Raw genomic sequence first — 27664 nt, forward strand, 5'->3', positions numbered from 1 at the left:
GCAGAAAAAGAAGAAGAGAACTTCAAAGGCCATCAACAGGGCCGTTGCTAGCCATTTGGGTACCCTAAGCACCACTGCTTCGTGGTTCCCCCCATTTTTAAAAATATTACAAAACATAATTTTGCATTCTGCCATGTTTTGCAATCAGCCCCTTGACAGGCCTATGCATGAAATGAATGTACTGGATGAATGAAAAATTGAATTCTAAAATTTGTGAAGAGTGAAACTTTCTTATAAAAAACAAATCAACAAAAAAACCCTATGCTATATGCACTAACACGGCCAAAATAACAACTGGATTTAGAGGGAAAAATGTGCCTAAATGAACAAAAAGGTCCACAATGATGCAAAGCTTAATGTTCTACTGCTCTCAAAGTAGAGCTCCAGATCCAGCTTAAGATCAATAGCACCAGAATAAATCACACCATAGAACTGTGGAATGAGAAGATAAAATCTTAATAAATTAACAGTTATTTTTGCATTAACAATGCCTCAAAACATAAAAAAACAAACAAACAAACAAACAAAAAAATAAAAATAAATAAAAAAAAAAGGAAATGACTAAAGGTCTTTGCAATGTCTGAACACCTTTGTCTGGCAAATTTGAATTTGAGGCAAAATTAATACCAACAGACTGTTTAAATTTTGCACGTCATGTATGGGTTAATAATCTCTATAATCATCATAATATATATTTACAACACAATGTCAAGCCACATGTTTTGACAGGCCCACAACTCTTCTTAAAAATTGATGAACATTGTGAACATTCACTCTCAGGCAGAGTTTCATGGAATTACACATACACTTAACTTACAGTACAGAACAAAGTCGGGGAGTGCACAAAGCATGACGGGAAATAGGCAAACAAATCCACCCCCAAAGGACCAACCACAGCAACCACTACAGTATATTAGTTTTGTATCATTTATATCAGTTAACATTATTTATATTGTAACAGACTGTGACATATTACATGCAACTGTCATGTTAAGAATGTTACCATGTTCACAAATTCAGTTCAGCTGAGACGGAAATCTTCTGTTGCTTTTGTAGTGACTTGTATAGAGTGTCATTGGACATCAATGCAGTGAACTATGACGCATCTCATTTAAAATCTCTGATTGGTTGGAAGTTAAGCGGGGTGATTCTCTTCATGTTTTTTATTTGTGTTTGTGTAGAAGACTGAGTGAGTTGGAACAGCTGATGTTACAGCTGTTCGCGACTGATAGTGGAGCTGTTTTGTTTCTTTGTTTTTGCCGTTTTTGTGGCCCACGGCAGTCTGTGTCTTACTGTTAATAAATCATCAACAACCCTGGATCAGACTTTGCCATTGAGAAGGCTGTAAAATTTGTAACTTTAGATATGTAAAGATTATGGTTATGATTAATTATGAGTCTGATTTTTTTTTTTTTTTTTTGTGCCAAAGGGGTTACGGTTCCACCCACAGATGTATATATGTCTATAGTTCCATTAAAGGTGGAAATGGAAAAGTGAAGCAGAAATTTGATCCATTTTTGGGCCAAACTTTTTTTGCTGTCTGGGTTGGTCCTTGAGGAGCTGGAAAGGGATCCTTTGTCCAGTTAAATCCAGTTATGTCCAGTTGGGCTTCAGCTACGTTGAGCTAAGTGTTCCTTAGAAGGCTGTGACTGATCACTTATTCCCAGTTGGAGAGGTAAGCCAGCAGGCTAACCAAGTGGATCTCTTGGAGGGAAACTTTCCTTTGTCTGAAAAGGTTCCAGATTCTGGATTGCTACTGCAACACAGAGCAGAGAGAAATCAACTGCTTCTGGTAGGCTGACCTGGAGATTGGTGAGAGTAGGCTTGGTCCTCTGGTGAGAATTCACTCCCACTTTCTGACATCAGCTTTGGAAACCAGTTGTTGGCAGTGATGCACTGCTATATACTGTTTGGAAGCACCCAACACACTCATACAGCCTTTCTTCAAAATATCTCGCCATCTCTACAGTTGTTGTCCTCGTCGTCTTCTTCCTTTTCCTCCTCCAGTTTGTCTTCTTTTTCTCTGGTTTGTTGTTGTCTGGTGCATGTTAGCTATACTGCCCAACACTGACCCCTTGGTTTCGGGTGGTATTACTCCATTTGCTGCGTCAAGCAACGGACCTACAAGGCCCCTGAAAATGCACCAATTATGTGCTTAAACAACGAAGGAGACAGACGAAAGTGTCCGTCTGTCTGTGTATCCCTCTTCTGTGTTGAACCCCGGGACTTTTACAGTGCTATGAGGAGTGATAAAAGTGGATATAAGTGGTCAGCTGTGAGGCTCTCTGCTGAGAGCTGAAATCTCATGGTGACTGAGTTTAATTCCACTCCCAGCCTGGGAGTCCCAAGTAGATTATGAGCTGAGATAGGAAGAGGGAGCTCTTCTTCCATATTATGAAAAAACCCAAGGTTGACAGTGCGCACAAGTTTTAGCACCTGCTCCGCTGCTTCATCTCTGGATTGAGCTGGTAGAAGGAGGTTGTCCAGATAAAAAAGAACCCTCATCTGAATGTGAAAATATGCATTTCTCAGGTAGATGGAAGTGAATCAGTCATCCCTGTCAACACAATTAAACACCTGTCTGATCGTCAGCATGTGAAACTTGGTGATTGGTTAGTTGAACAGAGAAAGATTCAGGATTTTTCATCAAACCAGAGAGAGGTTGCTGTGGGGGAGGGAAACACAGAGAAGGTGTGTTGAGAATGGTCATAGGAATTTTGAGGGGGCTGAGCTTGTCAATCTAATAATGCATGGAATTCAATCACATTGTGAACCATAGGTTTTAGAGATAAAATTTTCCTAGTTTTTTGGGGATTCTAACATCTGCGCGAGACGCCATTGCAAGGTTAACTACTGAGCATGCTCAGAGAATGAGAATGGAGTGGGTGGTGCCTTCAACATCACAGACAGGCTATATTTTATTTTCTTATATGTTGTTGTCTTGTATAGAGCTTTGTGGAGATATAGAGTTTTATAGAGTTATAGAGTTTAATGGAGATCTTTTGAATGGATCAGTGTTTCGATACATTTGAGTTGATCTCAAGTCGTGTCAAAGTGATTCAGTATTTCACAAGGCTTTGGTTTCACCATTCCTACCACTCAGGTCAGAGTCAAGGATGTCGCTGGTCTGGCAGACCGGATGCTGGCGGATGTTGCTGAGAAACCTTTATTCTAGCCAGGAGCACCTATCTAGTCTTCTAGGTGCTGTACAGGCTGACGAAAATGCGAGCCGATTGTACAGTCTCACTTCAATTTAAATTTGAGACCAAGGTGGGGCCCACCAAGTAGATGAGCATGGACTAAAAAATTCAGTGCTGTGCATGCACGAATAAGCAATAGCCCTTAAAGGGCAGACCTATACGAAATAGAACAGAATCCCACCTTTGACACAAGAGAAGTTGTTATTACAGTAACCAGGACACAGACCACTGTCAACATGATGACACAAAGCTTTACATCACCATGGCTCCAGATGACCTGGAAACAGTTAATCTCCTTTTAAACTGTATTTTAGACATAAAGTCACGGACAGAGAATTTCTTACAACTCAATCAAGACAAGAGAGGAGTCAAGAAGACAAGCGAGAGATCATTTTACCAAAACTACTAAACTTAAAACCTTCTCAGTGTGTGAGAAATCTGGGTGTCTTTGTTGACTCTGAGCTGGATTTTATTCCTCATGTTAGAAATGTCACAAAGACAGGATTTTATCATCTTAAAAAAATCACCAGAGACCGCCCATTTCTCTATCTTGCCAGCACGGAAGTGCTGATGCATGCTTTTATTTCTAGTAGAACAGATTATTGTAATGCACTGCTCTCTGGTCTTTCCATAAAGGGCATTATTAACCTTCAATTACTCCAGAACTCAGCAGCATGTGTGCTGACGAGGACCAAAGGGCAGGAACGCATTAAATCAGTATTTTTTATTTATTTATTTTTACATTTGAATTATACCAGTTTCAAAATCACTTCATTGTCTTCCCATGTGTTTCAGGATTGATTTTATGGTTCTTTCAGTAGTTTATTAATGTCCTAATGGTCTTGGGCCTTCTTATTTATCTGACCTTTTTTTAAATTATGAGCCCTCATGAACCATGAGATCATTTTTTACTGGCCTCTTAGTTGTTCCCAAAGTCAGAACCAAAACTTTTATTGAGGCCTTGTTCCACCACTATGGCCATCAGGGCTGCAGAAACTGTTGATGTTTTTAAAAAGAGGCTCAAGACCTACCTTTTTAGCTCAGCTTATAGATTAAATTTATTTTATTTTGTTTTAGTCTTTGTTGTTTTGTTATCTTATTTGTTTTATCATAATTGCTATAGATTTGATAGATTACAGGTACATATAGGTACATGTGCTTTGTTTGTATGTGTGAGTGCGCGTGTGATTGTGTGTGAAAGACTATAATGAGGGGTGTGTTTTTAACTGCTCTTAAATACTCTGGTGTGTGACAGCTTTTTGAATTTTGTTTTAAACGTGCATAAAATCTTTTTTTTTTGTAAAGCACTTTGTGTTGCTTTGTGCATGAAAAGCTCTAATAAAAAATTTATTTTATTTAATTCGAACATAGATTTAGCTTCCTATGTCCTGCCATTAGGATCTGATGACACTTTAACCGAGAGACCAAACTGTTCTGTGGAATGAATGTGTGCTCAGTGTTCCACATCCATGAATCTAATGGGCTGTGGGTCTGGCCCAGGAGCTGAAGTCCTGTCAGCCTGACCTCACATACTTTTTCTCAAGAATCAAAACCGAGGCTGATTAGATGCAATGCAGTTTGGGAATCAGTCCATTTTTTTTTTTTTTTTTTTTTGTGGAGGCTGACCCTCTCTGTTTCTGGAATGTCCTGTTGCTGCCAGGCCTGGATGTAGAAAAAGATTTAATTAGGTGGGATTTTCACATAAGTAACAGATAAGACAGTAATGTAACAGAGTGAATCAACAGGGGATTCCCTGGGTTGTATCCATCGTAAGCTTGTGTGCCAGCTTGTAAACAGGTACTGAAAGTGCTACTTCAGCTCAGTTGGTAGCTGTCATCAGTACCCACTGTGCCCTGGCATGTTTACCGCATCTATACTTGGTACTTGTGATAAAGATATTAGCATGATGATGGTGAGCAAGATGAACAGTGACTTTGCCTCTAAGAGGATTAGAGTTAACTCTGCACCACACACTGTTTGTTTGCTTACGCAACACGCAATGAGGTGCATCTTTGTCATTCATACGGACGCCATCTCCATTGTGCTCAACTGCAAAGCTGAAAAGTGGCTATTAGAGTTTTTCCTTAATGATTTACTGAATTTAGGATTTGCAGAAAATACCACTGCATATAATATTTTGAATGCCTGGGCAGTGAGTTGACAGATTAACATTCTATAATTTCTTGTAGCCGTGTTGTGCAGAGAAAAAGCTGAAGGCTGTTGATTGTGTTTTAAGATAAGACCTTTAATAATTACACAGGCATTGTTTGTTTCGTTCCTCTGAAAATGTTTTAACTGGCTGTCAATGTGACTATTACCCTCAAATTAGTATGTAAATCTTAACATGGAGCCAAGGGGCCCCTGGGCACACACTTGTGAAAAGCATTACACTTTCCCTTTCCCCTGCCAGACACTTTCCTCCAGTGTCTATTTAATCATTTTAAGAACTTTTGTCATTGTTTTGTTTCTGCTTGAGTTTCTTTTCTGCTTTTTTTCTGTTTTACCATTTCTATATAGTTTTAGTCTCTTTGTTTTGGGTCACTTTAAACTTCTTAGAAATATTTTGTGCCCATATGACCTTTGACCTCTTTGCAGGTGTTTTGAGTTTATGGTCATTTATTTGACAAACAAGTCAGATGTCAAACAGCAAGGACCCCTGGAAGAGGGCCATTTTGAGCCAGTCATCAAACCTGTGTTTCTTCTAAACTGCTTTTATAACAGGAATATGTGAAAAACAACCTTAATAACAAGAAGATAGATTATTTAAACTTTGCATTCTTTCATGTACAATTTGTTGATCATTTCTTTCACCTGCAATAACAGTTTTGTTAATAATAAAAACCTAACATCGATGCCAAGTTATTTCAAACTTTGCCCCCCGGCAACTGACACACCAAACAAACAATGTTATTAAGGTTTTACTGCTCAGTCATGGCTGTTATATATCAGCAACATTACCAAGCCTGCTTAGTCACTCAGTAACAATCTTATCAACATCAAGAGAAAAGAGAGCAGTCTTATCGTAGCAGTAACTGCACATTATTAAGGCAATCAGTATTGAATACAGGTCAGGCTGAGGGAACTTTCCAAACCACAAACTGAAAAGAGTCACTTCCAGAAAACCAAGAATCCACTGTTTTTGTGCAATAAGTGCCTGGTGAATATTTGTTTGATTGCTGCAAGGAAGTTGAAAGTTTCATAAAGAGGATATATTTGCAACACAAAAAGTTTAGAGGAGGATTTTGGTTAGAACAGAAAACTGGAAGCCATGTTTCTTCTTTTTGAGCTTCAAACATTGTACATTTATATAAGAGTTATATATTCTCATTGGAAACATAGCAAGCATGCGTCCCCAGGTGTTGAACTTTTCCCTGACATTTAAGAAACTAAACTAAACTTCAAGATGTGTGTAATGATTTGTCTGAAAAGGACAACCCACTTTAGTTTGGAAATTAACTTTTCAACTTCTTCATTAAGTATGTTTGTTAAGTTTTAACTCTGGAGTCCAGGACACCATTCAGAGTACCAGCTGTACTGATGTCTTACTTATCAGCTAATGATACAATCCAGACATTTTTTTTTGTATTAGTCAGACATCTACATCCCATTACACACCTCGTACTACGTGACCTACAAACACATTCACTGTCATGTGTGTGTGAATCACACACTCCTTTGACTTGCCTGTTGCATCAGTAGCTTTCATGACCAGTTGAATCTAGCTTGGAGATGAACAAATAAACTGGGATGGGTATGTGCAGTGGATTAACATGAGAAAGAAACAGATGTCAGGAAAGGGACTATTGTCAGGTTATAATTACTGCAAATACTTCTGCATTGCAACAGCTGGCAGGCTCAGTGCTAACTTTCAGAGCCTTGTGTAATTTCTTTAATTTTCTACTCTGAACGGGAGTACACAGTGGTCGTGAACTTAGAAAGCAAACACGCATGAACTCAGCTGCCAATCGATACACAACACCAGGACACATTTTTATCTTACAGGTCTAAGGTTTTAGAAAATTTGGAAACAAAAATAAAAAAAAACAACGCTGTAATGTGTTATTTTTTTAAGATTTTGGCATTCTGATTATGACTGAGCTTACATGCTGTGTCCTTAGAACAACTAAAGTTTTATCTCTCTTAAATCAACACTGCTATAAATGCTGTAAAGTTCTTCATGTCGTTACTGACAGAGTGAACAACAATCTCAATGCAAACAACTTTTTATTAATGTTATAAAGTGATTCAATTAAATATGTGTCTTAAAAAAACATTTGATGGTCTTAAAATGTGTGCATAGGTGTGGTCTAGAACTAAAAAGCTGCTTTACATGCTTTTGTAGAAGCAGGTAGTCTCTCCTGCAAGAATAATAGTCACCCAGGTGAAAGTCCACTGGCCTTATCAGGTATATACACCTTGCAGGCTTCAAATGCTGTCTCTTAAAGCCTGCAAATGCTAAAGACCATACACACATACAGATCTTCACCTTACCGAACACAACGCTGCAGTGTTTTCTATACTGTATAGTGATATTTTAGTTTGACTCCAGTCTTTATGTTGAGCTTGTGATGCTTTGTGTAGTAACATTAAAATTTGCTTGACCGTTATAGTTTCCCCTCCAATGTGGCTATTGTCTGATGTGTTCCTATTGAGGGCCTCACATTACAAGTCCACAGAGCGGCTATTGTTTCCTCAAAAGGACCTTTCACACTCATTGCCAATACTAGCACTTATTGGCAGATTCACAGTGTAACAGACACGCTGTTGCAGGTGTGGAAATTTCCATCAGGATCCCTGCACTGCAAGACATGCTTAGTCAATGAAATTAAAGGACAAGGGATAGTAAACAAAAGGTGCTGATGCATACATTTACACAAAGCACAGTGTCAGATTTCTGATAACATGTCATACTACATGTTCAGTGGTTTCCAACAACTAATGAAAAGGCAATTTAATATACATTTCTTCAAATTAGGAATCTATTTAAAGTTACTTATCGAAAGGTGTATATCAAAGAACATGTTAGAGTAAAATTTATACCGCTACTCCCACAAACTGAACTGCTACACTTTTATTGATTATTGCCTCTGAATGACAGGCCAGCTTTGATTAAACAATAGCAGCATGTTGCCAAGAAAAAGCACTATTTTCCAAGGTGAGGTAAGAGCTTCCCTTTGTACAGACTTTCCTGTTGGCGACAAATCAAGGTTGCTAGTCTGGCTGCATTCCTTGCCTACTAGTTCAAATACATTTTACACTTGTGTCAGCTGTTGCAACTCTAAGTTCATCTATCTGAATTAGAGGTTGTAGAGTCTGAAGATCCTTATCCACACCCTGCAGATACATGCTGTGGAGAGAAGGAGCTCTGTTTTAGATGCAGCTGAAGAGGAAAGTAAACCTGTCTAAAGACCAATTCAGTTTTGATATTTTTCTGCAAGAAATAAAATTGAAATTAGGAAAAAGAAAAACTAGATCGCAGTAGGAATTGTGTTGGAACACTGTACGCAGCTTCCTCATCATGCAACCGCTGGAAATAGTAGTAATCTCACATCTGCTGTTGCCCAATAGAGACCAAAGGGGAGAAAGTGGGCCGGGCTCCACGCCGCCGCCCCCCTCTCCGTGCTTTATAAATTTCCGTCATACATCCGCTTTGCGCTTCACGTTGTAAACAAAACGACGCCTTTGTCACGACAACAGTTTTAAAGTAGAGGAAAAGAAGGTTATCGTGGATTTTTTTTAAAAGTTGGGTTACTCCATTCAGGACAATCACTAGCTGAAACTACAGGTAGGCTCCTCCAAGTTAATTTATTGCTTTAGTCTTTTTAAAGGGAAAGCTTGTCAGACTCCCAGCATGTCTGAGCATATTATCCGTATTTGGATTAAATTCTCTAAAAGTTTTTGTTAAGCTGACAAGAAATAAACGAGGATTAGCTTGTTTATTTTATTATTATTATTTTATTATTATTTTTATGTAGATACGAACTGCGTTGTCTTTATGTTTGCATAATTTGCACAATAAATAAAAATGACAGATTTTGCGTTTGTCAACGAGCTTTTGGGTAAAGTTTAGAAAAACGCACGTCTGAACATATGCACCATGCACTTAATATTTTGTTCTGTATTTCTGTTTTCTTATATTTTTAAAAGCACAGTTAATGTGTTGGAACTCCGAGATGTTTTCACACGTGTCACGGGAGGCACGCGCGCGCACACAGAAAACGCAAAACTTTTGTGAGCCAATTTTTGCCAACACAACACAATGAGGCTGAGTGCTGGATAACCAATCCTCTTTCCATTTGACTAGCTTTAACGTTAAAAACAAAAGACAAAACGCGATACAGGGGGGTGTGGAGATTGTGGGGGGGAGGGGAATTATAATGGCACGTGTGAAGTTCCTTAATAAAAATTTGAAAAATAAATTATTAATCTTTCTAAATGAGTATATCTAGTCAAAATTTAAAGCACATATTCTTTTTGCTTTTATCAAAACGACATGCCTTCTTTTAGATTTTCAGCTAATTCAAATGTTGACATGAAATTCAATCCACTCTTCAGTGCAAACGATTACTAATCTGATCTCTGGTCTGTTGTGGTGGTTTAGGAGGATGCATGTCACCATAAACAGCAACTGCAGTTTGAACAACCCATTGTGACGGTGTCTCTTTCTTTCTTTTAATGAATCCCCTGGGGTGGGGTTCCTGTGGCTGCAACCCTGTGACTCCCCTTCTCTGCTTTCTAACTTACTGTTACAATGAATACTCAAATATTTATACATCTCTTATTGCTGGAAAATGTAGGTCTTTGGCAGCTTAATCCAGCAGGCTGCTGCTGCCGTGCTGATATTTCAGAACCATGGATTTGACAGATTAAGTGCCGTTCCCAAAGATTAGAGAAGCAATCATTGTTTCTGCAGATGGACATTGCAAGCTTGTGGATTTAAAACCACATGGAGGCAACTAAAGAAGGTTGGCCTGGCCTTTTATACTGAGTCTCTTTTTAAAATTGTGTCTCAGTGTCCAAATCTAATCAGTACATATGCTTATCTTCCACTCAACAAAGACAGTTTGAGCCCCCTTTTTTGTTTATTTATTTTTTATTATTATTTCATTTTATTTTTTAGCTTGGACAGTGTACTGTGTCAAATAATTGGAATCACAGTGGAAACTAGCACTAATGTGTCATGCAGGCCGGATTTTTGTTTCCCCCCACTGAATCTTAAACCACTTATCTTGTTGTCAAGTGAGAGCATTTTTTCTTTCCAAAAAATCCATTTTTTAGGAACTGACCACTAAATCCTGAGAATCAAAAAAGCCAAGTAGATGCTGTCATGCAGAATCAACAAGCATAGAGCTGGACCTCTGTAACACAATTTTGGCTCGTTCCAGTCGTATGGAATCGTAACCCCCCCACCCCCTTTTAGTGTGCCAATTTGGGAACAGAATCTCCAATGTCCTAATGGCAAATTTGCATGTGGAAACATGTTTGACTTGATGATAGGTGGTATATACCTGTATCCCGAAACTAGTGTGTACTGAACAGTTAAAGAAAAACCTACTGCTGCAGCACTGAAATATAATCCCTGCGAGAAAGTCGCCCTGCAAAACAAACTACTTTCATGCATGATATACAAATAATATTCTGCTAAATCTGAACACTGTTTCTGGGCTTTATTATTTTATCATTTTGACATCTGTGAAATCATTATATGACTTAAAAACACTCATTTTGGGTATGGAGCTTGTGAGACGAACTAGAACATCTCCCCTCAGTGCAGGTGAAATGTCAGCTCTGCACAACAAGCAGTTTGAGATGCACTCTAGGTGTAAACAGCAGGTGACCTACATATATCAGCTGGGCCTCTCTGCTGCAACATGGTAACAGGTGGTGATGGTAGCTAACTGCAGGGGAAGTCTGTATGTCTTCTTAATTAATTTAATTTAGGTTGGTTTTGTCAAGGTTCCTAATGTTCTGGTTTTATTCAACAAATCTTTTCCTCATGTTTCACTTTCTTTCAATGTGATCATAAAGATGCCTCTTCCTCACGTGGCTGTGGAATCTCAGTGGGGGCTGATCTCTTGCCCTCTTCAACAAAGCTCCTGCAGTTGCAGTGGTGGCCATGTTTCAGAGGGCTGCAGCAGACAAATGAACCTGTTGTTTGATACTCGTCTTCCTCTGCACCATTGTGAGATCTGGCTGGCGCTGGACTCTGTTCGCTCAGTCAAAGGGGCTTGTGTGTACGTGTTTGTGTGTGTTGAAGGCGTATTCTGCTGCAAAACCGTATTTAAAACCTAATGGATCACTTCCTCTAAATAACCCGTCTTGCTTTGACAAGCTCCCAGCAGTTTTGGAGGCTCATTAATTTTCTGTACACAAAGACAAATGGAGACACTGAGAGCAAATGGTGAAAGCCTGGAAAGGGCAAACATCGTGACTGCAACTAGGCAGAAACCAAGACAGAGAGAAGTGGGAGAATTCACAAAGCTAGACAGCCAGCAGAGTCTGAAAGGGAGCTGGGATGTTTTGCTGGGAACCAGGGAATCTGTTGCTTCCTGTGGATGTTTGTCTTGGTCAGTCGTGCCCTCCTTCAACAGCAGAGAGAAGAGGGCAAGCCCCTGGCTCTCAGGAGCCACCAAGCCAGTGGACAAAGAGTCCTCTCAACTGGCTAATTTGATTTGCATTCACAGTCACATTCTGCTTGCTCTACTCCAAGAAAGCAGCATGATCTACACAGTTTGGTTCCTCTTGCTTTTTCTCACTCTTCCTCATTATCTCTACTTTTTATTCTTGGGTGTGGTCCTTTTATATGACCTGTGTGGTACTGCAGATCAGAGGTGCTAGGTTCTGGATATTTTTGTGTATTTACCTGAGGCTGCATATGGAAGAGCAGATAAGAAACCCGACCAAACCAGAGTCCAGAATGTCTGTTTTTTTTTGATTGCTTGCTGCTCTGCCTCCTAACGTCTGCCAACGTTTCCCTTTAAAAATGATTTCCAGCAAGATCATTTAAAAGAAAACACTTTATGGTTTTATGGAATTGAAAATTGAAAACTCCCAAGTTAGCCCACTTAAAACACTTTTATTTATTTATTTTTTAACAAATCTGACTGTGTTTTATCTGCCTCCCCAGGCTCATCAGCTCTCTGAAATGGATGACATTCAAGTAGTCGAATCCAAACCCCTGCTGGTCGACAGGGAATTGCCGGTATGTACGCTGAAATGCAACAAACCAATAAGTGCTGGAGAAATAAGTGAAATGGATTTTTGACCTATTTAAATAAGAATAATTGTTTGCATAGTTTGTTTACAAGAAACATGAGAAATTAAGATGATAAATCCTGAGCCTGCACATAATAATAATAATAATAATAATAATAATAATAATAATAATAATGATGATAATAATGATAATAAAAAATAATAATTTATTATTATTCTATACATTTTTGTACTGTGAAGAAAATGTGATCACTCAGAATTTGACCACAATTACCAAGTTGCATTGTTAAAATTACACTCATGACTGCAAAACTGCAGCCTGAAGCCCTCAGATAATTAAATCATGTCATGTAATTACATTAGGTTTATGCTTTCATCGCTCTGTGCTCTCCTTCTAGGGACTGAGAGAGGCCATACAGCAGCTTGTTGTCAAGGTACGGCTCCAGATGTACAAATTCACAAAAATTAGATAATTTATTGTTGTCCTCACCTGTTGTAATATAACTAATAACTATGAACATATGACAAAGGGTGTGTGTACTATTTAAATTATTAAGCTTTTTTATCACCATATAGTGGCCTTATTACCATACCTGTTGTAGAGCTTCATATATCAAGGTTCTAACTTCTGGGCCATGATTTTATTAAGACAGAAATCAAATTAGAGGTCTGCTTATTCACTCATCTACTGGAAGTGATTAAACAGGTTGGACCAGGCTTGTAAGATTAAACAGGCACATGCACACATGTGTATGTAGATGTGCTCCTGAGTGCTGTCACACAGCTGCATATTATTGCTGCAAGTTTTTTTAGATGCGTCTGAATGCAGCAAGGGCACATACACGTGTGGGAGGATTATCCTGCCGGGGTAGCCTACGTGCAAAAGTGTGCCTTGCAAAGTTGGCAAGTAGGAGGAGCAAGATGCGGGGAATCCTGGTCATTGCATCCAGTAAATAGGTTTTGTTCCTCCTTGAATGTTTCTTCTAGAGCACATCAGATGGAGTCAAAACTGGCTGGATAACAAACCTAAATTTGAAAGGTCATTTGGTGCTTCAGACCCGCAGGTCATGTCAACATACTACAGTCTCAATCTTTGAATTCTTTCAGGAACATAATTTGGCATCTTTTCTGTAATAAATAAAATATATAATGGTCTTCTTCATTAAATTAAATGATCCATACATTTTGCACAATATTTTGTAAATGTAAACAAAAAGTTTTTACTTTTTAATTTAGATTGCCTCAGTTTATACAGGCCTGTCTTAGTGGTCTGTATGGAGACCAATTTAAAGACATTTCTTATCCAGCCTTTACTTCGACAATATAAACTGTCGAGTAATGGCTGCCATCTTGCTTTCGTTCATTCAACATGCTTCCCGCTGACCATACACCCACACCTACTCATCATGTCAGTGCAGTAGCTGATGCCCCTCTGACATTGGCTGATCCAATTTAAGGATCTCTTCTAGAATTAGCTTGTTTTGACCAGCCTGCAAGGCACCATGGGAGTCCGGGGAGCTTAGAGCCAACTGGTAAGCAGCAGGGGTATAAAATGCAGCTCTCAGTGCAGTGCTAAACTACTTCAGAGACTTACCGAGTGTTGGATCTATAGCTCAGGGAGCCACTCTGACAAGAGTTTTTTGGTAGCAAGCGCCGATCGACTTGTCTCCTGCAAACATGGTTCTGGAGGATTCTGACGTGGAAATGATTGTTGCTGAGATTGAAGTCAGCGTGAGTAGAGACTGGGATTTATTTAAATGTTTGCACAAAGTTTTGAGGGGATTTGCTTTTTTTCTATAGGATTATGCTGCCTCTGTGGTTAGAACCAATGGATAGGTGCAACGTGGAGAATAGAAGTTGTCATTTTTGGTGCTCATTGGGCAAAATGGATCAGACTGACAGAGTTTAATGTTCTATATATTAATTTTATTTATTCAACTTGATGGTCTCCTGTTGCATGTGCAATGGCATTTTAAGTTTTTTTTTTTACTTAATATCTGCATTAATTTGACAACTTTTGCATCTATAGGAGCATGATGTCGAGACTCCTTTTGGACGGGTTCGCTGCACAATGAAGGGGGCTCCCAAAGGGGACAGACCAGTCATCCTCACCTTCCATGACATTGGCCTGAACCGTAAGAACTGCTCCATATTCAGCTCTATCTGGGTGAAACATCTGTTGTTTGTGCCTAAAGCCTGGGGCGTTTTGAATGACCGTACCACGTGGGGTGAGATTACGGTCGCAGAGCTAACTTTATATTAAGTCTATTACAATGCAACAGCTAAACTCCTCCACAGCTCTGTTGATAAGTGATGAGACACACCTGCTTGTAACACAAAACCAAACCCTCCTTTTGCTTCTTTTCAGGTTCTATGAGGTCTTTTTTAATCTTTATAGTGTGAATAACTCATCCTCTGCTTTTTTCTTTTTACCATTCCAGACAAGACTTGCTGGGACACGCTCTTTAACCATGAGGACATGTCAGAAATCATGCAGCACTTTGCCGTGTGTCATGTTGATGCCCCGGGGCAGCATGAAGGATCAAACACCTTTTCCACTGGGTGAGCCAGATAAACACAAACACACACAGTTAACCCTCGTAGAAACTGGATTTGTGTCAAGCAGTCTGTGACCTTTGACGCAGCAGATAGATCACTGCGGATGTTCTTAAGATGCCCTAATTTAACAAGTGTGTTGTGCAGGTGTTTATCTTAGCTTAATCTCTACTTTCATGGTGGAACTTTGGCTCATTTTAATGCTGCTTTAGCCTCATATGGCCACATGCTGATAATAAGGAGCCATAAAATGGTGATAAGATTGTAACAATGTGTCTTTTGTTTTCCAGATACGAGTATCCTTCCATGGACCAGGTGTCTGAGACTCTCCCTCTGGTGCTGAAGCACTTTGGGTAAGTTAAACTGCAGTTTTTACACTCGCACCCCACTGTCATATTTTAGGATGTTTTCCAACCGGTTGTTCTAACAGTATCCATGTATTTTTCTGCACCTCAGCCTGAAGAGTGTGATTGGAATGGGTATCGGAGCCGGGGCCTACATCCTGACCAGATTTGCTGTAAGTTCACACCATCATGACATTTGAAAATTAATCATTCTTGGATTAGCAGAGCCAGTTAATATGTTTTTGCCTTTTGCTTATTTTGGCAATACAGCTGCTTATTGCTCGAGCCTGCTGAGCCATGAAAGCCTGAGGAATGCACCACATCAGCTCAACACTAACATTGTACTCAATAGGACGTCTCACTTTGTTGACACAAGGTTGACAGAGATGCAGCTTTTAACTCTTTGCTGCAGACTCCTCTGTAGATGAATTTTGTAGATCATCACCCATAAATAATTGTAATCTCTGAAATTATGGAGACTGATCTTAACTGAGATGGGCACCAACAACAAACAGTTTGAAATATAAAACTACTGGATTTTAATAAATGAGATGCAATCATGACTGGCGAACACTAAAAAAGTAAAGGCCAGAAATGAGGGCTCATTTTCACTTTTCACTTAAGCAAAGTTTGTGTTGGCATAAAGAAATAAAATTCATGTTTTGGATGTGTTTTTCTTTTTTTTTTTTTTTTTTTTCATTTTAGTTGGACAACCCAAATATGGTTGAGGGCCTGGTGCTCATCAACATCAACCCATGTGCCGAGGGTTGGATGGACTGGGCTGCTCACAAGGTAACAAACATTCATATATGCATCTGTCTACAGAATGTCTAAAAGCTTTTTAAATTTTTGGCCCAAATTTAAACTGTTTTTATGTGACTAAGTGTGATTTTTGTATAACTTTAGATCAGTGGCTGGACCCATGCCATGCCTGACATGATCATCTCCCACCTCTTTGGAAAGGTAAAGATTCATATTCTGTAATGACAAACCTGCGTAGAATCTTACTTGTATATATTTTTTTCTTTAAATGTATTTAAGATGGTATAGAGTTTCAAATATCTTGGTTTTGGTCCCGTAGGAGGAGATCCACAACAACCATGCTTTAATCGGTACATATCGTCACCACATCCTGAACGACATGAACCAGTTTAACCTGCATCTGTTTGTCAAGTCCTATGAAAGGTAAACCCTGAAAAACTGGGCTACATGCACAAAATGTGAACCAAAAAGTTAATGTATAAAAAGTCTAATAAAATAAAATGGGAGAGTTTGTGTTTAATTTGTTTAATTGGATTGTCTCTTTGCAGTCGGAGGGATCTGGAAATTGAGAGGCCGGTCCCTGGAAGCAACGTCAGATCCCTCAAGTGAGTTCAACAGCAACACTGTTGTTCAAAGAAACTGACTTCTAATATTTGATCACTGCTGAATGGGGGACTTGTATTTTCCCTCACCCAGGTGCCCTTCTCTGCTGGTGGTTGGTGACAGTTCTCCTGCTGTGGATGCTGTGGTGAGTTCAGGCAGTTCACAGAGCCATTAAAACAAGACCCTAATGCTAATGATTGTACTTTCCAGTACTCCTAACTGAAGCTGGACATGCTTTTCCATTCCAGCTGTCTGTGTTAAGAATAAGAGATATGCATGCTTACGTGTTTTTTAAAACAACAGTTGGAACATGTCTTGGGCAAAAAAAAGGGGATTAGAGAAGAAATTTCAAGTGACTCAGATTAGATGTAATCTGTTAAAGTCAAGAGATTTGTGTGGCAGTTCCTGCTTTAAGCTCTGGAAAGACCTCAAATCTCTTCAAAAGCATTGTTGGTGTGTTAGTGTGTGTGTGTGTGTGTGCGTGTGTGGTAAACTAAAACCATGCTGTCAATTCAGTGTTAGTCAGAGAATGAGATAATGTGTTCCAATGTGAACATACATCATAAGATGCTTTAGTTAACTGATTTGTTTGGTTTGTATGTACAGGTTGAGTGCAACACCAGGCTGGACCCAACAAAGACCACCTTGCTCAAGGTGAGTGACCCATTTCCTGGCCTCTTCCTAACCCCCAGGTTGGACCTCCTGTCCCAGATACTAGGTCCTGTTTTATAAGGCTTCAGCTGATAAGTTTCCAGTGGCTCAGCATTTACCTGGTGATATATTAACCACGGCTACAACAGCTGAATGTGTCCATGCATAAGCACTTTGGATGTGCAGTTTCCAGCAGCTGACCTGCTTATGTTTGCTTGTGGCAATGGTGCATTACCAAGAACCAGAGGTGTTTTAAAGTTTTCACATTCATTACTTGGGTAAAGTATCAATACTAGGGCTTAAAAAAAAGCTTCTGTAGAAGTTCAAGTATCAACTTTAACTCCAAAAGTGTAAAAGTTCATGTTTCAAAACAGCTTAAAGTATTAAAGTAAAGTAATGTAAGGGGACAAAAAAGGCCATTAAGGTCAAAAGCTTTGGCTGTGCCAGAGGGACCTATAGTGCACTACCCCACCTCCCCCAAAAACATTCATATAAAGGCCATAATGATTATAATTTTATATTTAAAATATTAATGTTGAAAAATTTGGGATGTTTGGGGTGTTATAGGCTACCTGTCCTCTTGAGTCCCTGACATGGACATCTTTGTATTAGGCAACATGCATCTACTATGTCCTTGCTGGACTGTGACATGGTATGTGTCGTGCAGGTACAGTCAAATTTAATCTGTCCAGATGGTGCAATTTATCTGTATGTTGTTGTTGTTTTTTTTTTGAGGGGGGGGGGTTAATAATAAGTTGGAATGAAATTGGAGTAACGGTATTTTTAAAATATAAGGAGTAGAAAGTACAGATAACTGCATGACAATGTAAGGAGAAGAAGTAAAAAGTCAGCTGAAAATTAATTACTCCAGTAAAGTATACATACATGAAATTTCTACTTAAGTAAGCTAACAAAGTATTTCTACACCTCTCCCAAGAGCTGAAACCTAATGGCTTTTAGATTTAAAACTGGAGTCATTGGAGTTCACTGGTCAGGGTCTAGAGGAACAAAAACTGGGGCTATCAGGGACATGGTGTTCAAACAGAACGAGACGTGTATAACTGGGGCAAAGATGTGTCCACTGCCATGGCAACATTCTAATGACCTGTTCCATTTCTCTTTCCTTTCCAGATGGCTGACTGTGGTGGCATGCCCCAGGTTGACCAGGTGTGTATGTCTCTTCTGTGAGACAGACTGTAATGTTGCAGAGCAGGCTAGATGTGGCTGGGTAATCAGCACAGATAGTCAGGTGGAAAGGGTGGATAGCGTAAGAAGGTGGTACTTAAGAGCATTAACAAGAAGCAGATATGGCCCACAGTTGTTAGGTTGTAATCCTTCACACTGAGCAGCACCTGTTTGTAGCAGCTGTCATATTGCAGGCCCAGGGTAGTAAGCTGCTGGATGAGAAAATGAGTCTGTCAGGGTTTTTTAGTAAACATGAGGGATTTTTACTGATAAGAGGGCTGATTATATCTTGTGCTCTTCTCTGCAGCCTGGCAAACTGACAGAAGCTTTCAAGTACTTCATTCAGGGCATGGGATACAGTAAGTATTCAAAATATTTGTTGTTTTAGTGGCTTTGTGGCATCTCTTGGATGTGTTGTGGTGTAACTCGCAGTTCTTCGGGAAATCTGCAGTGCGAGTGTTTGCAGGTTTTTCCCTGTGAGCTTTATGCCCCCTTGTGGTCAGATGAGGAACTCTGTTCTTACAACCACACAGCTAAGTATCCTGGAGAAATTAACCCTCCCCCCCACTTTTTTTTATTATTATTTTTATTATTTTAGTGCCTTCTGCCAGCATGACCCGCCTGGTCCGCTCCCGCACTGCCTCCGGTTCCAGCGTCACCTCCTTCGATGGCAACCGCTCACGTTCCCACACCACTGAGGGAAACCGCTCCCGCTCGCACACCAATGAGGGACCTCGCAGCCGCAGTCACACGACTGACAACCAGCACGGCCGTTCTCACACGGATGGTGCCGTGGACGGCACAGGCAACAACAACGTGGACCAGGCTGTGCCCAAGTCCACTGAAGTGTCCTGCTAAGTGAGCTGCTGCTCACCAGACACAAACCTTTCAAGGCCCTGTTGTTATTCTGTGCTGTCTCTAATTCAAGCATACACACATTCCTTACGCAAATACATACTTCATGCAGAGAGGGACACTAAGAGAGCACACTTGGGTTTGTTTAAAACAAAAAAACAAAAAAAACGCACAATGGACTCTCAGCTGCAGACAACTCAGTGCAACTGAGCTGCTCCAATTTCAAAATCTGTCTTTAGAGTGGGATGGTGAGGTCAGCTGTGTGCATGCTTGGTCATTCAGGGATCTACACCTACTGTATCTTAACAACAAATGTTGCTGAGCTCTTTGGTCAAGTTGGAGTGTAATTAGAGGCAACACAGCATATGGCGATACCGAAGTGGAGAATGTTGGAGAAAGCTGTGGCTAGGGAGTACACCAGCTTATAACATTTCTTATACACTTAAAAAATAAATAAAAAAAATAGGAGAAAAATCTATTTCATCATGGTCATTTTGTTTTTATCCACTTTTACCATATTGACACAGCTTTCTCAAATATACCTGACTGTAAAGCTCTCTCTTGTTCACACTGTAATTGTCTGATCATTTCTTCTTTTTATTTTCATGTCTGAATGTTGTTTGTGCATAGGAGCAGAATTGTATGTGAAGAAGAAACAGGGAGGCGCTTGGATAAACAAATTTTTTAAAAATGACTTTTTTTTTTGCCTCAATCTGTATTTGTAACTTTGCAATTTAAGAACAGACATCTAGATTATCCTGTAAATATGCAAATTTTCTCCTGCCGAAGTCCCCCCCCCCCCTCCCTCCCATTCATCACACACGATGCATTTTAAATTGTGTTGGGAACCAGATGATCATTTTTAAGACATTCCATTGAGCTTATGCTTCATGATTAATCAAACCCTATTCTGAAATGCAAATTTAAAACACTTTTCTACCACGATTAATCCTGACTTCACGTTTTTTTCCCCCTTCTCTTTTATTTAATGATTTCTATGCAATCAAGCACAATGGAACAAAAAAAAAGTGCCATGGAATTGTTCACTCTTTAGATGTGATGCTCCTATGTGGTTGTGGATTTGTGGGTGAGTGAAGAAAGGGTCCACATGTTAACATGAGGATATCCATAGCACTTACCCGACACCTTCTACTCCTGTATTTGACTTGCACTACAGCAACATATTACTTTGTAGAAGAGGTATACAAAGCTTTGTAAAGATGCAGTGCACAAACCATCTAATGCTGTAGAAAAGCATTAAAAAGATGTAACAGTTTGTATTTATTAAAAAATGACAATAAAAAGTTGTAACAGATTCCCTTTTTGTGTCATTATAGCATATTTCTTAATTTTTTTTAAACTTCTCTACATTAAGTTTGAAAGGCCACATTTGAATTCTGAAGCTATACGAATAAATTAAACTTGAATATTTCCCATAGGTAGTGCTTAAAATATTATTTGACAGCACAGTATGAATTAAAAACCCATTCTGGAGACACATACACATGTCATATTTACATATATTTCCAATAGGAAAAAAGACTATAAAAAACAAACATTGGAAATACAAAACATTGAAAAAGATGTCAGGGAAAACAATGGGACTGGCACTTCTTAGTCCGTGACTTCTGGGTAACCGTAGTAATTCTCCAGCTCTGCAAAGATGTCATTGGGGTTTTTGCAGCTGAGGTTGCAGAAGCAGGCTTGGATCCACATCATCTTCCAGGTGAATATGGAGCCATTAGGACACTCAAATTCCACATCAACGGTTTTGGACTTATAAGGGATGCAGCAGCGCTCGTCAGTGCAGACTCCACAGTATTTGGGCCTGTACTGCTTCTTGCTGATGCAGCCAGAGATGGTCAGGTTTGAAGGATGATCTTCCCTGTAGATATTCAGGCACTTCTTGCCTGGCTGAGGAGAAAAAGACTTCAAGTTTAGGATTTAGGCAAGAGGACTTTAGGATGACGTTTTTAATAGAGCCATTTATGTAACTGCTGGAGGTGCAAATTAACAACCTTGATGTGTTCGGTAATGTCAACCTCACATGGCCGCAGGTTGCAGAGACGGGACTCTTTGACGAGCTCACATTGGTTGTTGGTGTTAGAGATCCTCAAGGACAGGCCACGGCCACAGGTCTTAGAGCATGGGCTCCAGGAGGTAGTCTGACTGATGCAGTTCTTGTGCCAGCTCCTGGTCTCAGCTGGGAAAGCTGGATAAGCAAAGGCAGAAAAGCAAGGCTGATGAATCATATTGTGTAAATGTTCTGTTCTGTTGGTAGTAATCACAATAGTCAATAAGAATTTGTGGAAGCAAACCTGACTGAGGCATCTCTACCTCTAAAGTGAGGTGCAGACATTAAAGCATTATGCTCTCTTCTAGGATCAAGTCAGTCTTCACTCTTCTTAATGGTTGAAGATTAATAACTTAAGCTTATTGACTGTATGATACATTTAACATTGCATCATCATACGTCATATGAAATCTGATAAGAATTTATGCAAATTATTCCTTTTTTGTGTGTGTGTGTGTCTGTGTGTATATATATATTGGGGCTTTCAAATTATTAACATTTTTAATCATTAATCACAGCTTACAAATTAATCATGATTAATCACCATTCAAGACTATGCCTGAAGTTTGCTCGGTTTTACTGTATTGTATCAACAGAAAGAGCCAATACTACAAATATTTGCTGTTACCTGACCTTCCCTTGGGTAAACGTCAGAAGTCCAAGGTCAGTAAATGCAACATGTAATGTACTTCTATACGTTGTTCCAAATCATCTCTACCATGTTCTAGATCATAATTCAGAATTTATATATCATCATCTCATCAACCGTCTCCATAAAACCCCCAGACCATCCATCCATCCATCCATCCATCCATCCATCCATCCATCCATCCATCCTCTACACCTGCTTATTCCAATGCAGGGTCATCCAAGGGCTGGAGACTATCCCAGGTGCTTCTTGGCAACAAGCAGTGTACATCTTGAACAGGTCACCAGTCCATCACAGGCCCGGCAACAAGTTCATTCTATTAATTTAACAAAGATTCCAGCACATCAGAACTAGTTTTCCCTAAAGGAATTTGCTTAAATATTGACTGAGTTGTCAACTTTGGCTGTCCTCATAAGATCCGTTTTTTGTGTCACGTTTCCTAGAAAACTAGGAGCAAAGAGGATTTCTTGGCTGTATGATATAACATGTATTCATCCCAAAAAGAAAAAACAAAAAAGTGGTAAATTTGTTGTGCTGAAAGGTTAGCCGTTCAATAAAATGAACTAAATGGACACAAAGAATTAGAAAGTCATTAACAGGCACATAAACTCTGCAGAGTCTTAATCCTACTTTAAAATTCTTATTGTTCCAACATTTGTCTTGATTAAGAATAAAAAACAAAACAAAAAGACAAAAAAAGAAAAGCAGCATCTGTTACTAGTGTACTAAAGTTGTTAAACTGTGTCTGTGCAGCAATCTGGATCTCATTTGTCCCTTTATGCAACACAACTCGAACGGTGTTCACTTTCCTGCGTCCACATCACTGCTGTACTAAATGACTGGAAACTGGACGTGACCCAAAAACAGTATGAGGGCTTCCACAGGAAAGGCTTGGTCTGTACCCACACACACACACACAAACACACACACACACATACACACATATCTCATGATCCTCCTGGACAAAAAACATACTACTCACACAGATGCTTTGTGAAAGCCATGATTGAACACAGCTGTTTCTGCTTTAGTTTTTAAATTCTACCATATTACTGGAAAATGACAGATAAAATACAACTATTTAAAGATTAATTTAAACTATTCAAGATTAATCTAAATTTTAAAACTTTTCCTTGGTTGACCTCACAAAGCCTTTTCTTTACACATATATTACTGTACTGCAGTGCTCCATCTACTTATCTATTCTTACCCTCCACGGCATGTCGCACTGCTGTCTTGCGACCTCTTTTGGGTTCATCACAGATCCACTGCTCACAGCACTGACCCCTGACTTTGACCCTGCGAGGGTTTTGGCACCACACTCGTGGAGGCTGGAACTCTGTGCACAGTGACACACAACCGATGGCACCGTTCACGCACAGACACTGGTATTTACAGCTGGGCCTGAAGCTCTGACCATTGCGGTAGATGACACCATCATGCTCACAGCCTTTTCCAACCATATCTGGCAGAGAGGGACAACAAGCAATCAAGTTAAAAAGATGTGCAGGTCAAAGCATAAAAGGCTGTGATGTTTTGGTTTACTTAGTTGATGGAGTGGACCTAATAGAATAAGAACAACCTACAATGCAATTCAATTAATAGCAGTTGCACCTAAGTATTCTCATGCAGTTTAGACAAAAACTTAACATTTCAAACTTAATAAAAAGGAGTTATTGAATTTGATCTTAATGTTAAGATAGGATTACTGCTTCATCCTCATCCAGGTAGCTAAAATGGTTTGTGTCCATGAAAGAATCCAACAGGCTGGAGAGAAAAATTATTGTGTTTGATGGCCCAGAAAATGCCCAGATTGACCAATCTTAGTTTAAGTGCTGAGGCTGAACCAGGTCTATATATTGTCCAAGTTCAGGACACTTTTCACCATGTGCAAACTCTGTTTCGGTGCTAAAAAGTTAGTTGTTTTTTTTACTAAAGAGGCACAGTGTTAAGTTCCTTAAATGCAAGGACACATAGATTCTTGCACCAGGCCCTGCTGCATATATTTTAATGGAAAACTATTCCCATGATTCACAAACAGCGACTTACTGAGCTCTGTGCCATCCAATGCACTGCTGATTGCTGCATTAGTTACGCATGACATGGGAGGAGAGGGCACAAGTGTTGCACAACACCAGCAGAGGGAAAATGTAAGTGAAGAGTGAGATTTTCCACTCAGATAAATTCATGTTGAATGCCAGAAGAAGATATCATCAGAACATATTGATCCTTAACTTTGAAGTCATGTAATCCCTGCTGCACAAAAGTCTTCTTGCAACTCATGTTTTGCTCTTCATTTTATTTGTTTAATTGTAATAATGCCTAAAAGATTTGTTATTATCCAGCTACATGCTAGTTTTAATTACTCTTCTTCACATGGTATTCACTATGGGTTTCTTGTTGTGAGTGACACTTACATGCACACAATCCTTTTTCGTACCTAGGCTTGTCCGAGCTGTAGTCACAGTACAGTCCCTTGTGGTAGTCGCACGTGTCAGCCTCATTGCACACCTCGCCCACCTGCTGGGCACAGGCCTTGCAGCAGTCACAGCCATCCATGAGGAGGCTCACACCCAGTGGGCACTTGGGGGGAACCTCCGGACACTCACAGGGCCATTTGCAGTACCGCGTGTGATTATACAGGTCTGCAGGTAGGGAGGTGACAGCGGTAGCCGGTGGCATGACTGTGGAATTAAGGGAGTAGGCCTGCAGGAAGGAGAATGGACAGAATGTAAGCCAAAGAAAATGATAAAGTTTTATTGAAATAAAGATTTTGACAGTATAGCCAAAGATTTTTCCATGTGCAAAGTTCTCTACAACATTATGAGTGTACTTTTGTAATAAATAAATGTGCCACTCTTCAGGCATCAGTACTGTGTTTGTTCAAGATTACAATCTTCTATTGCACAAGATATTTTACTCCCTAATATCCTTACTCTTGACTTCTTTCGTATCCGTCCTTCTTTACAGCTGTCATGTTAAGCAACTGATCTGAACAGGTTAAAATCCCTCAGGGGCTAACTTCAGCTACAAAATCACTAATGTGTGTGGTCACACTGTGCAATAAATTCAATAAGACACTCAGGGTAGATAATCTTATTAAATAAATGTTAGGGTCAAGTTTTCCATGTAATTAACACAGCTGCAACTGTGCTGAACAGTTGCAAAATTCAGCCAGTGAATCTTAATTTCACTTCCCCTCTGTGCTTTGACTATTACAAGCTGCTCTGTGAAGCCAAGATCACACAGTAAAAAGCTTTGCAGCTCTTAAAAGCAGATGTTAGCACTGCTACAAGCCACAGGAGATGCATAAACAACCCAGTCCTCAGAGGTTAGCTCTGATCGGGGGATGCAGAAGAAACCTGTCTTTTTTATTTAAGAAGTTGATTTTTCAAAGCAAGCCATGCATAAGATTGCAAATCCAACTTGTTCCCAGAACAGGGTGTTCTTGAGAAAACCCCTGCCCATCATAATTACAACTGTGGGGCGTGGTCTGGACAAGAATAAGCACATTTGACTGCAAGTCCAACATTTTCTGTAAGGTCATAAATTGCAACATGAGGTGATTGCTCAGAGTAGTAGGATACTTTGGTGAGAGCTTTAGATCCAATAAAGACCCACACACACACACTCACACACACAAATGCAATCTGCAGTTAATTGTGAGAAAACATGCTTAATAATCTTAAGCACATCATAACCCAAGTCATTTTTCTGAGCTTGTTCATAGCACTTTGGTAGAATTATAGTCATATTAATAATGACTCTGTATGGTGTCAAAGCTAATGCTGATAAATGAGTTTTAATCATAGCTGCACCACTAAGCCATCCCTCTGAAGAGTTAATTTAGCCTGCAGCCATCCGGCAAAGAGAGAAGGGGGGGAAAAAAAAAAAAGATGCAAACACAATGTCAGCTCAAAATTATTTCTCTGACGAAAACAGCAGATCAGAGAGGTGTGGGTGATTCAGAAGTTGATTATGAAAACTGGGTGTAGCCTAATGCAGTTGTCATCCTTGATACAGTTTATCTTTGGTCACTAAATTCAGCAAGATGGTATTTAAAAAAAATCACTGTCTGGAAAAGGCAGTAAAAAAATCACAAGTATGAATATATATGGTATAAAACATTCACAAAAAGCCATTTGGGGGGACGACATATATTTTATTACTTTTTTGTAAATTCTGAAAAATTTTCCTAACATTAATGATGATTTTTAATTATAAAATAATCGCTGAAATTCTAACACAAGTGACTTATTTATGTAGCTATATATTTTACCCAACCACTCATGCAAAACAGAGGACAGAGAGGCAGGGGTGAAATAATTTGAGAAGCGTTGCTTCAAATAACCACAAGGTGGCAGAAACCATTTTGTTGCAAGACCTGAAAACTTAAGCAACTCATTTATATGTGGAAGGATGTGCAAAAGAGGAAATACCCCCCTATTTTAAAAAAAGCAGTAAGAAGTTTCCAGTTGTCTTTTGTAATGTGCTTAGTAATAACCTGATACCAATGATAGCTATTTATGCTCTGCCTGTTAATAAAAGCCTAATAGCTGAACTCCTACATCCCAGAATTGGAACAAAAAAATGCAGCTTACACAGCTTGGAAAAATAAATGTTTCTTCCATCCCACCTGTTGAAGCCCAGTTGCTGTCAGAATCCACAACAGGAGCCAGCTCATCACTAGTGAGGAACCGCACATGCATTGAATCCAGAACTGATTTGGTTCCGTCAGGCGCGCAGCACGCGGATCTCCGCAGGTGAGCTACATCTTCGTCCCCGCGCTGTCACCTCCGCGCGGCACTGTTTGCTTCTGGACCTGCAGGTGACTGTTCAAGAGCCCGGGGTGACGTCAGGTCTGCAAGGACGAGCCCCGCATACTTCTGTCAGTTTTCTAGCTTTCCCTCCTCTCCACTTTCACCCGAGCCTCCTCCTCCTCTTCTTCCTCCTCCTCACAGCGCGAGCACCCGTGTTGTTTAGGGCGTATCCGTGGAAGATTCTCTTGAAGGACTCCCTGACACTTACTCTGCTTAATTTAAGATTAAAGGGTAGGTCCAGCCACTCAGTCTTGAAACAGAACACACAAAGCTACTCATTGCTCTTCTTCACATTAAAAAATAAGGAGTACCTACCATCAACTTTAACTTGTGCCAAAGTCATAAAAAAAAAATAAAATAAAGTCATTAGAAAATCAAACCAAGCAATCCAAACCAGCAGGTCATATATGGGAATATGAGTCTTATTTTAAGCAAATGATTATTAAAAAGGACCAGAGCAAAGAGACAAGGTCCTTGATCCAGGGCCTTTTATTTATTTATTTATTTATTTATTTATTTATTTATTTATGTTTTGTTATGTAACAAAATGACAAGAGGGTTAGAGTTAGAAAGATAAAAAATACATGAAAAAATACAGAGACTGAAATAATGAAATAGAATAAAAGTAAAAAGGACTTTGGAAGACACGGAAATAACATAAAGGAACTGCAAAACAAACATAAACAGATATAAAGACAACGAAGAGTTGGAAATGATCACATAATATATAGATACAAAACTTCACAAGA

The 27664-nt window shown here is 39.5% G+C and overlaps 2 protein-coding genes across 3 annotated transcripts; one reads left to right on the forward strand and one right to left on the reverse strand.

Moving 5' to 3' along the window:
• The first annotated feature begins 8837 nt into the window (after positions 1 to 8837).
• Positions 8838 to 20687, forward strand: ndrg1a (N-myc downstream regulated 1a). 2 transcript variants are annotated; one of them, XM_042011475.1, is made up of 16 exons: positions 8838 to 8985; positions 12328 to 12402; positions 12815 to 12850; positions 14446 to 14551; positions 14858 to 14978; positions 15263 to 15325; positions 15429 to 15489; positions 16022 to 16108; positions 16223 to 16279; positions 16398 to 16501; positions 16627 to 16683; positions 16775 to 16826; positions 17288 to 17335; positions 18464 to 18499; positions 18825 to 18876; positions 19116 to 20687. In XM_042011475.1, the coding sequence occupies exons 2-16, from the start codon at positions 12346 to 12348 to the stop codon at positions 19373 to 19375; spliced, it is 1197 nt and encodes a 398-aa protein (XP_041867409.1). In that variant the 5' UTR covers positions 8838 to 8985; positions 12328 to 12345; the 3' UTR covers positions 19376 to 20687. The 2 variants fall into 2 exon arrangements, with proteins under 2 accessions (XP_041867409.1, XP_041867410.1); XM_042011476.1 differs by lacking the exons at positions 8838 to 8985; positions 12328 to 12402; positions 12815 to 12850 and adding an exon at positions 13739 to 14147.
• ccn4a (cellular communication network factor 4a) lies at positions 20641 to 27004 on the reverse strand. Its single transcript, XM_042011478.1, has 5 exons — positions 26732 to 27004; positions 24513 to 24801; positions 23306 to 23560; positions 21391 to 21584; positions 20641 to 21286 (listed from the first exon to the last, which is right to left on the reverse strand). The coding sequence occupies exons 1-5, from the start codon at positions 26798 to 26800 to the stop codon at positions 20987 to 20989; spliced, it is 1107 nt and encodes a 368-aa protein (XP_041867412.1). The 5' UTR covers positions 26801 to 27004; the 3' UTR covers positions 20641 to 20986.
• Positions 27005 to 27664: the final 660 nt, after the last annotated feature.

Source organism: Melanotaenia boesemani, chromosome 17 (genome assembly GCF_017639745.1).
Source record: "Melanotaenia boesemani isolate fMelBoe1 chromosome 17, fMelBoe1.pri, whole genome shotgun sequence".
Taxonomy (NCBI): Eukaryota; Metazoa; Chordata; class Actinopteri; order Atheriniformes; family Melanotaeniidae; genus Melanotaenia; species Melanotaenia boesemani.

What these genes read in the sequence shown, in the direction of transcription:
- ndrg1a (XM_042011475.1), top strand. Translation starts at nt 12,346, where the DNA reads ATGGATGACATTCAAGTAGTCGAATCCAAACCCCTGCTGGTCGACAGG. An exon ending in ACATCCTGACCAGATTTGCT is followed by an intron (nt 15,490 to 16,021) that starts GTAAGTTCACAC and finishes TTTTCATTTTAG; the next exon opens with TTGGACAACCCAAATATGGT. An exon ending in CATTCAGGGCATGGGATACA is followed by an intron (nt 18,877 to 19,115) that starts GTAAGTATTCAA and finishes TTATTATTTTAG; the next exon opens with TGCCTTCTGCCAGCATGACC.
- ccn4a (XM_042011478.1), bottom strand. Translation starts at nt 26,800, where the DNA reads ATGTGCGGTTCCTCACTAGTGATGAGCTGGCTCCTGTTGTGGATTCTG. An exon ending in CGAAAAAGGATTGTGTGCAT is followed by an intron (nt 23,561 to 24,512) that starts GTAAGTGTCACT and finishes CCTCTCTGCCAG; the next exon opens with ATATGGTTGGAAAAGGCTGT. An exon ending in AGTGCGACATGCCGTGGAGG is followed by an intron (nt 21,585 to 23,305) that starts GTAAGAATAGAT and finishes TTGCTTATCCAG; the next exon opens with CTTTCCCAGCTGAGACCAGG.